Source organism: Rhinatrema bivittatum, chromosome 5 (assembly GCF_901001135.1).
Source record: "Rhinatrema bivittatum chromosome 5, aRhiBiv1.1, whole genome shotgun sequence".
NCBI lineage: Eukaryota > Metazoa > Chordata > Amphibia > Gymnophiona > Rhinatrematidae > Rhinatrema > Rhinatrema bivittatum.
In genome coordinates this window covers 243,317,619-243,331,407 of record NC_042619.1, presented here as the reverse complement: position 1 = coordinate 243,331,407, position 13,789 = coordinate 243,317,619, and the positions used below count along the sequence as shown (strand labels likewise).

At 43.2% G+C, this 13,789-nt stretch overlaps 1 protein-coding gene across 2 annotated transcripts in view; it reads left to right on the top strand.

Annotated features, from left to right (window-relative positions):
• Positions 1–9,905, top strand: part of ASMTL (acetylserotonin O-methyltransferase like) — a 94,842-nt gene extending 84,937 nt beyond the window's left edge. For both annotated transcript variants that reach the window (XM_029603637.1, XM_029603638.1), the window contains exons 13-14: positions 1,411–1,533; positions 8,916–9,905. In XM_029603637.1, the coding sequence (XP_029459497.1) occupies positions 1,411–1,533; positions 8,916–9,118 (326 nt within the window). In that variant the 3' untranslated portion in view covers positions 9,119–9,905. The remainder of the gene's footprint in view (positions 1–1,410; positions 1,534–8,915) is intronic.
• Positions 9,906–13,789: the final 3,884 nt, after the last annotated feature.

The window sequence follows — 13,789 nt, the reverse complement described above, 5'->3', positions numbered from 1 at the left end:
GGCCCTCCCCCTCTAATAGCGATCGGTTTTGCTGATAATGCGTGGCTACTGTGAGGAGAGTGTTTGTTTAAATATTGCCCTGGTGATGACCTGAGGCAGTTTTCTTACCCCGGCATATCAGCGCAAAGATTGGAGGGCCTGGACCATGAAAAGCTTCTTGCTAGCTTGGAGTTGGAAGCTGAAAATGAAATAGTAATAGCGGATGTGGGAGAGGCTCCCTCCTGAAGGGAATTCCAACAATGGTTTTGGGAGCTACGAGGGGACATGCTTGCAATAAAGGAAGAAATCGTTGGCTCTGTAGCTGAGCTTAAAAACAATTACTGGACTTGGGGTAATGCATGAAGGAGGCAGAGTCTAGGCTGGATGACTGCACTGCAGAGATGACAGTTCCATGCAATACATGATAAAATGAAGCTACGCAGGTAGAGCTCCAAGATTGTCTTGAAGATTTGGAAAACTGAATGAGGAGAGTTAACCTAGGATTCATGGGGATTCCTGAGAGTATGGAATATGAGAACTGTTTCAAGGTGATGGAAGGTATTCGCATGTTGATTCTGGACATGGAAGAACCGACTGTTGAATCTTTAAGGGCATCTGGAGAGAGCTCACAGGACCTTGGGAATGCCCCATGGTAACTTGCCAAGAGAGACTGTGGCCTGCTTTCACGAATTCCCAGTGAAAGAAAAAATATTCATGATGGTGAGGCAACATGATCTTTTGACTTGGAAAGGACAAAATTGAGATTTGTTTTCAAGATCTCTCCTGTATCACCATTCATAAGAGGAGGGCATTTAAGGTAATTATCTCTGAGCTGCATACATGGAATCTACGCTATTGGTGGATTTTTCCATTTGCACTCAGCTTTACTATTGGAGTCACCTCTAAGGTGCGAATAGTACTTAGCGAAGAGAGAGCCTAATCACCAAAACAGACAAGTGTGTGTGAGAATTATGAATTTTTAATGTTGTTATACCAAATAATAATAATTCTCAACATATTACAATATATAAATCCACACACTAACCAAACAAAACAAACTCAGAAACATAAAATTATAAAAATTAAAATTCCAGAAGATTTAAAGTCCCAACATGTTTCGCTCAACAAAGCTGCTTCAGGAGGTTTGCAGCAAACTTAATAGAATGTCGTCTTAAACTCTTCACCATCACAGAGATGATGATCAATAAATTTGGAGTGGAGTAGCAATCTAATAATTGATATTGTTTTTGTATTAAATATCTTCTTTGTTTGATTTGTGTTTTAAATGATACAGTAATTAGCCATTATGTTTTGTATGGCTATAAAACTCCTTAACAGTATTGTTTGTTTGATTTGGAAGGAAGGTCAGAGGAGTTGATTTAAAGTATGTTTTCTGGAAATCTTACATTGTAAATGGCATTTTTCTGGCAGGTGACTTTTTCAAAGACAATCTTCCTGAAGCAGATCTCTATATTCTTTCAAGAATTCTCCATGACTGTTCTGATGAGAAGCTCCAAACCTTGTTAACCAAAGTATCTAATAGTTGTAAACCAGGTAAGAAATGTTCCTTTGTCTAATGTAACTCTAGATGGAAAACTATATGTTGTCATGCATACTGTATCTCCAGATCTTGCGCATTTGGAGAAAAGTTGGCATTTCACTGTCTAAAATCTTTGATATGGAATTATACCAGAATTGTGAAAGTACAATTTATCAAAAGAAAACTTGAATAAAGTAATGTGATTGCTATGTTAGTCCACTTGGATGCATAGAAATAAAGGTAAACAAGTGATAACTTTTTTTTGATTGGGCTAACTTTAATATATCTAGGACTAGTTTTCAAGTCGCACTGCCGCCTTCATGTCAATACAAAATGAGCAAATGAAGTTGCCCAAAAAAACAAGTTAAGGCTACATTACAATAAATTTATTAAATTATTCCAATAAAAATATACCACCTCAACTTTTTTTGAACTTTTTCATAAAACTTTGCCTTAAAAAAAACAAACATGCGAACAGTGGTCCAGGTTCCACATTTCTTATCCAAATTGTCAAAATGTACTAAGTACTGGGTAACAAAACCATACAGTGTGTGGTAGAAACAGTGACTGCAAGCACATAAATCCATAATTGAAGAGTACACTAGCGTTCAGATAGTTAAAAGGACAAACCTTCATTTCATCATATGTTAATATTGATGAAGTGAAATATGGGGTGTGGCATAAACTTTCGGGTATGTCCTGAGCACACAGAATAATTTAGTAGCCCATTAAGCACATTTTGTATGAAATAGCTTTAGGGTAAATTCTCTTGCTGGATTAAGTCCTGGGCCTTGCTTGATTATTTTACCACCTTGTTTTTATGGGGTGGATTTAAGATTTTTGCATTCTGGATGATCAGGCTCAAACCTGAATTTGTTTATTTCATAAGGTACTATCATGATACACAGATGCTTCTAGATTCCTAATTCAACAATACACAAATATAATCACAAAAGGAATCAAAATTTTAAGAACATAAGAACATGCCATACTGGGTCAGACTAAGAGTCCATCAAGCCCAGCATCCTGTTTCCAACAGTGGCCAATCCAGGTTTACAAGTACCTGGCAAGAACCCAAACACTAAGTAGATCTCATGCTACTGATGCCAGTAATAGCAGTGGCTATTCCCTAAGTCAACTTGATTCATAGCAGGTAATGGGACTTCTCCTTCAAGAACTTATCCAAACCTTTTTTTAAACCCAGCTACGCTAACTGCACTAACCACATCCCCTGGCAACAAATTCCAAAGTTTGTGCGTTGAGTGCAAAAGAATTTTCTCTAAATAGTTTTAAATGTGCTACTTTCTAATTTCATGGAGTGCCCGCTAGTCCTATTATCTGAAAGAGTAAATAACCGATTTCACATTTACCCATTCTAGACCCCATGATTTTAAAGACCTCTATTCATATCCCCCCCTTCAGCCGTCTTCTCCAAGCTGAACAGCCCTCAACCTCTAAGCCTTGCTCGTAGGGAAGCTGTTCCATACCCTTATCATTTTGGTCTCCCTTCTCTGTACCTTCCCCAGTGCAACTATTATCTTTTTTGAGCTGCAGCAACCAGAATTGTACACAGTTCTCAAAGTGAGGTCTCACCATGGAGCGATACAGAGGCATTATGACATTTTCCATTTTATTCACCATTCCTTTCCTAATAATTCCTGTTTTCTTTTTTGACAGCCACAGCACATTGAGCAGATGGTTTTTTAATGTATTATCCATTCCTGTACATACCCAGATCAGTCCAGACCAGTGGGGTTATGCACTCCCACCAGCAGATGGAGTTAGAGAGCAAAGCTTCGAAACACTGGTATCCCAAGTGTGCCACCTGCAGCTCATTAGTATTTCTCTGACTCCAGCAGATGGTGGTCGTGTATACCTGCAGCTCTGTGTGAGATGGATTTTTCTTGCTCCCTGAGGTGCTAGGTTCAGTGTCTGGGCCATCCCTCTGGTAAAGCCGGGCAAACGGGGTTGGTTACCCCTGGCGGTGCTAGCCTGTGTGGTTCCAGGTCCCCTGATAACCAGGGGACTGGCTCCCTCAACGACCCGAAGGCTCCCCCTCATTGTCTGCGGTACAGGGAAGTAGCCCCTTTGGGGATTTTTTTCTATTATTCTTAGCTTAGGCTTTATTTTTTTCTGTTACTAGAAGTTAGTTTTTCTGTAAAAAAAAACAAAAAAAAAAAAACTCCAAGTTCCCTGTTCACCGCGGCTCCTGGGGTAAATCAGTCTGCCCGGTGATGCAGAGCCAGGCAGACCCCTGAAGAGGAGGGGAGAATGTTTCAGCCCTAGTAAAAAACCTCTGAGGATGTTTTTAGTCTCCCTGCCTCATTTTTACTGCTGGCTCCGGAGCTATTTTTACCCTGATGGCCATTTTGGGGTTTTTTTCGACCTCCCATGCGGTTCCCCAGTGTTCCTGGGGTCGATTTTCGTGGCGTTTTTGGTGGGAGTCACCAGTGCTGGGTGGCAGCACCTGTTTTCTTCCAGTGGGGGGAGTTATGCCCCTTTTTGCAGGAGGAACATGGCAGAAACTCCTCTGGTGGAACCCTGTAAGACTTGCAGGGTATGGTCAACTTATTTAGACCCCCTGTCACTGGGCACGGACTGTGCACTAGGTGGGGAAGGGGCCTCAGACAAGAGGACCAAACCTAAAAAGTCTGCACACAGGTCAGGCTCAGTGGCTGGGTCTAATGGAAGGAGCCCAACCCCCACTGCGCACCCTGTGGAAAAGGTTTCCCAGGAAGTCCCTCCCCTGCTGTCCCCCACTGCGTGGACTCTGAGACCAGAGGAATCGAGAGACACAGACACTGATTCTAGCAGTGACAAGACAGGACCAGGGGGGATTTTTCACCGGCATTTGTTGCTGCTTATGCATTAAAGCATTTCTGGCTCGGACAGAAGCTCATGAAGCGCAGGAGCCCAGGATGGAAGGCGTGGGAGGTTCCCAAGCATCCCCATCTGTGAACTGACGGTCATCCGTCCCAGGCAACTTTGGTTCAGGAGAGAATCTAGCGGGTGCAGTCGACTAGCAGGGGAATGACTCCACTCTGCCCCCAAGGGACACTGCTACAGATTCAAGGTGAGGTCCCTCAGATGTAGCTACAGGTGACGATGATCAGGATCTGGTAGAACCTAGTGTGGAGGGGGACGTCCCCCGCATAGTCCGGCTGTTTAAGAGGGAGGAATTGCGCCCCCTTAATCCCCAGGTGCTTGAGGAATTGGTGGTGAGACCATCGCTGGAAGATTCCGACAGTGAGGGAGTGAACCCAGTCCCAGACGATCTCAGGGGTCCACCTAGTGCTTTTCCTATCATGAAGCAGATTCAAAAGCTCATCAGCTGAGAATGGGAATCCCCGGAGGCGGGGCTTAAGGTCGGCCAGGCGATGCAAAAACTGTACCCGCTAATGGATGAACATTTAGAACGCCTTAGGGTACCTAAGGTAGATGCGGCTGTATTAGCTGTGACCAAGAAGACGACCATTCCAGTGGCGGGAGCGGCTGCTCTGAGATGTGCAGGACCGCAAGCTGGAACTTACATAGAAACATAGAAATGACGGCAGAAGAAGACCAAACTGCCCATCCAGTCTGCCCAGCAAGCTTCGCACCTTTTTTTTTTTTTTCATACTTATCTGTTACTCTTGGCTCTTAGTAACCTTTTGGTTCTATTTCCCTTCCACCCCCCTTCCACCCCCACCATTAATGTAGAGAGCAGTGTTGGAACTGCATCTAAGTGAAATATCTAGCTTAATTAGTTAGGGGTAGTAACTGCCGCAATAAGCAAGCTACACTCATGCTTATTTGTTTACCCAGACTATGTAATTCAGTCCTTGTTGGTTGTTGTCTGTATATAGATCCACTTTTCTTCATTCCCCCTGCCGTTGAAGCAGAGAGCTTTGCTGGATATGCATTGAAAGTGAAGTATCAGGCTTATTTGGTTTGGGGGTAGTAACCACCGTAACAAGCAAGCTACTCCCCACTTTTTTGTGAATGCAAATCCTTTTTTCCACATTTCCTCTTGCCGTTGAAGCTTAGAACAATGTTGGAGTCGTATTAACAATGAGTATGTTTATTGAATAAGGGTTTTATCTCCAGGCAGTAGCCGTCATTCCTGCGAGTCACCCACTCTTAATTCACGTCCTCTTGACTTTATGGATCCACAGTGTTTATCCCACGCCCCTTTGAAGTCCTTCACAGTTCTGGTCTTCACTTCCTCTGGAAGGGCATTCCAGGCATCCAACACCCTCTCCGTGAAGAAATACTTCCTGATAATCGTTCTGAGTCTTCCTCCCTGGAGCTTCAACTCGTGACCCCTGGTTCTGCTGATTTTTTTCTGACGGAAAAGGTTTGTCGTTGTCTTTGGATCATTAAAACCTTTCAAGTATCTGGTTGGGCCATCTGAAGCGGGGGTTCGGGGTCTCCTGCTTAGGACTTCGTGCGGCGGTGTGTGCCAGCATGAATCAAAGAGCGTGTTTATGTTGGATTCAAAAACCGTAGGACCCATCATCTTCTGGGACTTTGTCAGCTTCTCAGGCAGCTCGTCTGGAGGCGGCGGTAGCATATGTGGCAGATGCCTTATATGACTTGGTGCGTTCGGTGGCCTGGACTATGGTCTCCTCGGCGGCTCGGCAACTCCTATGGCTCCGCAGTTGGGCAGCAGATATATTTTTTATGAAAATAAAATCAATTGAAGAACATTAACAAAGCACTTATCTTTTATTCTTCAGAATGTAGATATCAAAAAAGCAAAGCATATGGATACTTTGACTTCAGTTAGTCAATTTTATTTTTTTTTTTTACTTTTGTTAGATCCACAACACTGTGCATGGTAAACACCTGCTGGCTTCTTTCAACACCTAACATTGCAATGTTTTGGCACAAATGGTTGTGTCAGGGGCTTCTTAGTTAGCTGTTAGAATAGAAGTATTATCTAATCTTCTAGCATATGGGGATCAGATAACTTCTGAAACATATGACTTACTGAAATCGGATGAACATGTCACAGCCTGAAAATGGCAAGCATTACCCCACATCAAAATAACAGCAGTTTAAAACTGTAATTGACCGATTGCAGAGTACACACCCACTCATGAGATTTCAAGGGCCCAACCAGATGCAGTATATTGAGATCTTTCAAATGGTGATCGGGAAGGTAATTCAGCTAATGTTTTATTAAGATAACAAAATTCAATAGGTATCACCAGATAAGGTATTCTTGTGTTGTCTATCACTACCAAAACACTCATCCTGAAAATATCATCCACAGGGCAAGTACAAATCTAATTAAACATATGAGGTACTACAAAATAATGAAAAAAAAATGTGAAACATTTTTTAAAGTATTTTTAGAAAAATCAATGTCTTTATTTAACCCATACAGGGAAATAGTGTTCCCAGGTTTAGATGTACTTTTGTTCTTTCTGTATTAAAAGTTGTGAAAAATCACCACCATGGAATTTAATCCATGGTTGTTCCAGTGATGAATTCATCAAATCCTCTTCAGAATGATGGGCTGCAGTCCAAATGTGCCACCAAAAGCACTTCTATGCTCAAACAGCGGATACAGCTAAGGTGTTCTGGTATCCTGGTCTTCAGTTTTCTTATGGTTTTACCTATAGAGAAGGTTACAAGGACATTAGATGACTCCGGAAGGGGTACAGGTTGTTTTCTGTCTTAAAGCAATTGGGGGGGGGGGGGGTGATTAGGACCTTGAAATCTCAAGAGATTGGGATGTGTATTCTGGTCAATTAGAGTTTTTTTAAACTGCTGCTGTTTTGATGTGTGGAAATGCTTGCCATTTTCAAGCTGTGAGATACTCATTCAATTTCTGTAAGTCATATGTTTCAGAATTTATCTGATCCTTATATGCTAGAAGACTAAAGCTTTTCTATTCTAATAGATAACTAAGAAGCTCCTGACATAGCATTGCAATGTTGTGCATTGACAGAAGCCAGCGAGTGTTGTGGATCTAACAGTCAGAAAATTGCACAATTGAACTCTTGAAGTATCCACATGCTTTGCTTTTTTTGATTTCTACATTCTGAAGAATACAAGATAGTGCTTTTGTTAATGTTCTTCAATTGATTTTATTGCATAAAAAATATGAAAATTCAAGCATAGATATGACACACTACTCTGGTCAAATTGGGAGTAGTGAATGGACTGGTAGATGATTTTATCTTATGGCTAATAATCCTGTTTAATGGCGAATAAGCAATTTTATGAAACCAGCTTTCACAAGATGAAGATACATTGTTGGGTGTGATATTTTAGTGCTGTTCCTCTTAGAAAAAAAGAAAAACAGGCTCTATTACAAAAAATAGCTGCAGCTCCAGAAAAATCACAGCTGTAGCTGTGAGGGAGACAGCAATGCTGAATACTGTGACCACATAGCTCTGTGGGAAAAAAGACTGACGAGCTCTGCCTAAGGGGGACAGGAAGATGACTGCAGCTGCACATGCTCAGTAGAGCATGCTGAAAGCTCTAGAATCTGAGATCAAAGTTCAGTGATTGGCTCCATAGGATGATGTCACTCATGCTGTCCTCAGAGACCTCCTAAGCAATTCTACTTATTTTTCCTTTGAAAATTGCCCCAGGAAAAATATCCACATTCTTGCTATAGGTATGCGGGTAGTTTTTTGGGAGAAATTTAGGTGCATACTTATTTTTTTTTAAATTGAAAAGTATTGTGTAAATGCTAAGCCTATCCAAACCTCGCCCCATGGAGCACTTCTTTTATATGCAGGTAAAAATATGTTGTATACAGGGTGAATGTGTATTTTTACTTACAGATCAAGCAGGCAGTTTTACGAGAGTCTGTTTATGTTGATAAAGCACTGCTTTTACCCACATTAAATGCCTTTTAAAATTACTTTCTAAGAGACTACATAGGAAATTTGGTAAAAAAAAAAAAAAAAGACAACCCCGTTAAACCAGTTTTTAATGCAAACATGTGCATGCAAATCTGCTTAGAAAACTATGCCGTCAAAACTACCCCACACAAATTAAACCTGCAATTTGTTAGCATAGCTTTGCCAGTTTTACCTGCATAATTATTAAAATCAAAAAATATGCACACAAGTCCCACCCTCACCCAGACTCCATCCCCTGGAATGCCTTTCACCTGTGTGCACATACAGTGTGAATGCATGAGATTTTATGTGGATCAGTCACACTGTTTTCTAAAAGGACATTTTTGCAGGTAAAGCAGTGCCTTACTCATAGAAACAGCCTTTTGGAAAATTATTCCCCTGTGACCTATGGTGACACAACATGAGTAGATAAGCGAATTGAACCAGTGTCTTTATATGTTACAGTTCTGAGCTCCATTGTCATTATAAAATACCTTTATATGATATTTGGAATTCTAACCAATTTTTTCCTTAATTTTGTTTTTGGCATATAGGCAGTTTCGTGCTTGTGGCAGAAATTGTTCTTGATGAAGACAAAAGAAACCCAAGAGCATTGTTGCAGTCTCTAAGCATGACAGAAGGCAAGCAGAGGAGTGGATCCGAATACAAACGCCTTTTACAAAAATATGGATTCACAAACATTCAAATTAAAATCACAGGAAATATTTTAGATGTTATTTTGGCTGTTAAAGGATAAGCCATTTTTGTACCATTATGTATTAAAGATGACCTAGAAGTGCTGACTTTTATAGTTTAATTTTGTAGTATATTGTGCAAACCATAAAGCTGCAGCCATATGGATATGTCTGGCTGGTTTTGGTTTCCATAACCTTGTTGGGCTGCCTAGATATTGTGCCGACACAATTTGTGGAATACTTTATCACAAATTGCAGAAAATTTTTAAATGATATTCTTTGCACCCAAATGTTCAAGAAAATTTCCAAATATTTCTGTAATAATAGTATTTATATAAGACCTGGCTCTTTTTTTTTTTTTTTGTGGTAAGAGCTGGAAGTGCATTTTCCACTATTGGTTTTGCCTGCTATTTGAGTCTGTCTGTCATGTGTTCTGGTGTTCAAAAAATGAAGCTAAATTTTAAACAGCATTAAACTTGTGTAACTATAAAACAAGTGTGCATGTTAACTCTAATATTTGGAGCCTTTATAAAATCAGATAGAGATGATGATAAAAGCATCTACAGATTATGTATGTGATTTTAATGCTGGAAGGTTTCATGTACCGGCTAGTGACTGTTGCCAGGCACTTCAGCGTGTGATACTTGATCAAAAGACAAATGAGCAACTGCAACAGTTACTCATGTCAAAAATGTGCAACAAGTGAGTATCCGGAAACTGAAAAGATTGTCATAAACATGCAATATTGTATGTAAAAACATGTATCTTATTCATTTATACATGGGACAGTTACAAGATTTATTAAGTTACTGTGACAGTGTAACATTATAAAAACTTACTTGACACAGAGTAATATTGTAAAAACTTGTTACATGAGAGCATGATTACATTTATTTATTCAATGTGACAACATATGCAATGTGAGTTAAAAAGGTTTTTTGATCAATATTCCCAAGGGAGTAATCATTAACGTGGTTGATAATTTGTGTATTTAGCCTTTGGATTTTTGTAGAATTGTTGTTTTCCGATTGACCTCCATAGACTTATGTAGACAATGCATATTGAAATCCTTTACACTGAAGAGCGGCAAGAAATCTAAGAAGGGTGGGTGCTGTCAACTTGTGTTTGAAATGCCCGGAGCCATCCTTCTAGCTTATTTGTTCTTGGTTTCCCTTCAATTGTTCTTTCGTATACTGTTCACATATGGCGAGAAACATGGTCTTCTCACAGGACAAGCAGGATGGTAGTCCTCTCATATGGGTGACATCATCAGGATGGAGCCCAATCACTGAAAACTTCTGTCAAGGTTTCCAGAACTTTGACTGGCCCCTACTGGGCATGCCCAGCATGGCACTAACCCTGCAGCCAGCAGGGGTCCCCCTTCAGTCTTCTTTTTTCCACGCACTGGTAGCCTCGCGATAAAGAAGCTCTGAAGAGATTCCTGACAGGAATTTTCCTCACGGAATTACTTAAACTTAAATTGCCCCATAGGGGTCCCTCCCCTAACTTTTCTCAGTCTGCGGTACTCCGGTAGGTTTTTACCCGATTACCGTCGAGTTTGGCCCTCGTGGCCTACTGGCCATCGACCTACCGAGGCTCGATTTTTTTATTTTTCCATGGCCATGGCGTCGGGCTTTTGTCGGTGCCCGGACTATACCTGCACAATGTCTATCACAGACCCCCATACAGACTGTGTAATGTATCTAGGACGCAAGCTCGATGTCTTGACCTACACCAAATGTTCCCTAATGACACCGAAGGATCGCAAGGCCAGAATGGAGAAGATGGAACTTCTCTTCTGTGCTCAAACCCCGACTCCATACCTTGCATCGACGTCGTCAGAACCGGCACAGTCAACTTTGCGCCAGCATCAACCACCGACCGGCATTGATGACTTCTCGGCCATCGACAACCTCTACTCCCCCTCAGGATCAAGGGGATTGCAGGGAGAAACATCGCCATCGACACCGTAAGACTCAGACCATCGAGGGAGAGAAATCATCGACCTCGTCATCGTCCGAGCCGCTGTTGAAGAAACCCCGTCCAGGAAAGGCACCCACCATTCCTGCGACCGGGTCATCGAGGCAAACCTCACCCAATCGGGGATCAGGAGCCACGACTCCGCCTTTAACAGTGGTCCCTCCGGCTATGCCGCTGCCTCCTTCTGTTGCGGAGCCGGGGCTGCTTGCTCCAGGTCTCCGAGAAGAACTGGACCGGATGGTTCAGGAGGCTATCGACAAGGCGACGTCTTCAGGTTCTTCCGGCACCGCCTGTGGAACCGATCATCGACCTGATTCCGGCAGCGTTGGCACCGCTGCTATCCAGGATGGAAGCGTTTATGGCCACTTTTCCACCGATGGATCCCTGGTCTCCAATGGCTCCGATGCCCTCCCCACTGACTGCATCATTGGGAGGAGAAACACAGTTCCGCATCCCTCCATCAGTTCTGCCTCAGCCATCGATGCCAATATGTCCCTCGCCACTGACCCATCCATCGGTGCCGATACGTCCGGCGCCACTGAGTCATCCATCGATGCCTGCGCACCGGTGCCTTTGCCATCATCGGTGCCTCCGATAATTCCTCCAATTCCTTCGGAGCCTAGACCGGGACCTTCAGGTATCCAACCACCCTGTCCCCCTCTAGTTCCTAGAGGGACGGGTGCTGATCCTTATGATACCTCAGCAGACACCGATGATTTACCTTCACCACCTTCACCCACTGAGAATAGGAAGCGTTCTCCTCCAGAGGACCTCTCCTTTATAAACTTTGTGAAGGAAATGTCTGAATTGGTTCCCTTTCAATTATAGACTGAACAGGATGATAGGCACCAGATGATGGAGTTGCTCCAATTCCTGGATGCCCCCAAGGTAATCACCTCTCTTCCCATCCATCAGGACCTTCTCGATCTCCTCAAGAAGAACTGGGACCATCCTGGATCAATTGCTCCAGTACACAGGAAAGCTGACACTACCAATTTGGTGCAGTCAGCCCCAGGTTTTCAAAAATAATAGCTTGATCACCACTCGGGCGTGGTAGAGTCTGCACAAAAGAGGGCAAAGAGGTCAAAGCCTCACTCATCTGTTCCTCCTGGAAAGGAACAGAAGTTCCTAGATAACATTGGTCGCCGAGTATTCCAAGGGGCCATGCTTATCTCCCAAATTGCCACCTATCAGCTTTATATGACCCAGTATAACAGGGTCATTTTTAAGCAGATACAGGACTTCTCAGACTCCCTGCCTCAGCAATTTCAGGAACAATTACAAACCCTAGTAAACAAGGGTTTTGAGGCAGGCAAGCATGAGATTAGAACATCTTATGACATTTTTGACACTTCTACCACAGTGTCTGCAGCTGCTATTTCGGCAAGACTGTGGGCCTGGCTCAAGTCTTCTGACCTTCGCCCAGAAGTACAAGACCAGTTATCCGACCTGCCTTGTGTCGGAGACAATCTGTTTGGCGAACAGATTCAACGGATGGTGGCAGAATTAAAGGACCATCATGAGATCCTAAGATAGCTCTCTTTGATGCCTTCCAACTTCTCCTCAAAACAGCCTTTCAGAAAGGACTCTAAGAAGTCATTCTTCCCCCCGAAGAAGTCTTACCCGCCACCAATCAGATCCCGTGCCACAAGACCTTATCAAAAACCACAGTCTCGTCAAGCCCGTAAACAAAAACCACAAGCAGCTCCTCAACCAGGACCTGCTTCAGGTTTTTTACTTCCTCTTAGAGAGCAGCAGCCAGATTCCTCTGTCGCACATACCAGTGGGAGGTCGATTGAATGCCACATGTTGTGGAAGTGGCACAATCACATCCGACCAATGGGTATTGACAATCATTGCTCAGGGTTACCATCTGAACTTTCTCGCCCTGCCACCGGACTCCCCACCTCTACAGACATGGAGAACATCCAAACATGCCATTCTTCTGGATCAAGAAGTTTCCCTCCTTCTCCAGTCAAGAGCAATAGAACCCGTTCCATCCTCTCAGCAAGGCCTAGGTTCTATTCCTGGTACTTCCTAATCCCCAAAAAATCGGGAGGCATCCGTCCTATTCTAGACCTACGGGCCCTCAACAAGTACCTCCAGTGAGAAAAGTTCAAGATGGTCACCTTGGGCTTGCTTCTACCTTTTCTACAAAGAGGAGACTGGCTCTGCTCTTTGGACCTCAAGGAAGCATCCAGCTCATCGCAAGTACCTGAAGTTTCTAGTAGGCCCCAAGCACTATCAATATCGATTTGGCCTAGTGTCTGCGCCACAAGTCTTTACAAAATGCGTCGTGGTCGTCGCAGCCTTCCTCAGAACCCAAGGTGTTCACGTCTACCCCTACCTGGACGATTGGTTAATCAGGGCTCCCACTCAGCAAGCTGCTCTATTGTCCCTCAATCTAACTTTACACACCTTAATTTCATTAGGATTTCTCGTCAACTACGACAAATCCTACTTAGTCCCATCTCAAACCTTGTCGTTCATTGGGGCAGACTTGGACACCTTTCAGGCAAAGACTTTCCTGCCTTGACAACGAGCACTGACTCTTGCGTCCCTTGCTCAGCAGCTGCAGTCTCAGCACTCCGTGACTGCATGCCAATTTCTCGTCCTTCTTGGACACATGGCGTTCTCAGTCCATGTCACACCAATGGCCCGCTTGGCCATGAGACTCATGCACTGGACTCTGCGGTCTCAATGGACTCAATCCATTCAGCCCCTGTCGACCGTTGTCCACGACACCAACCCAC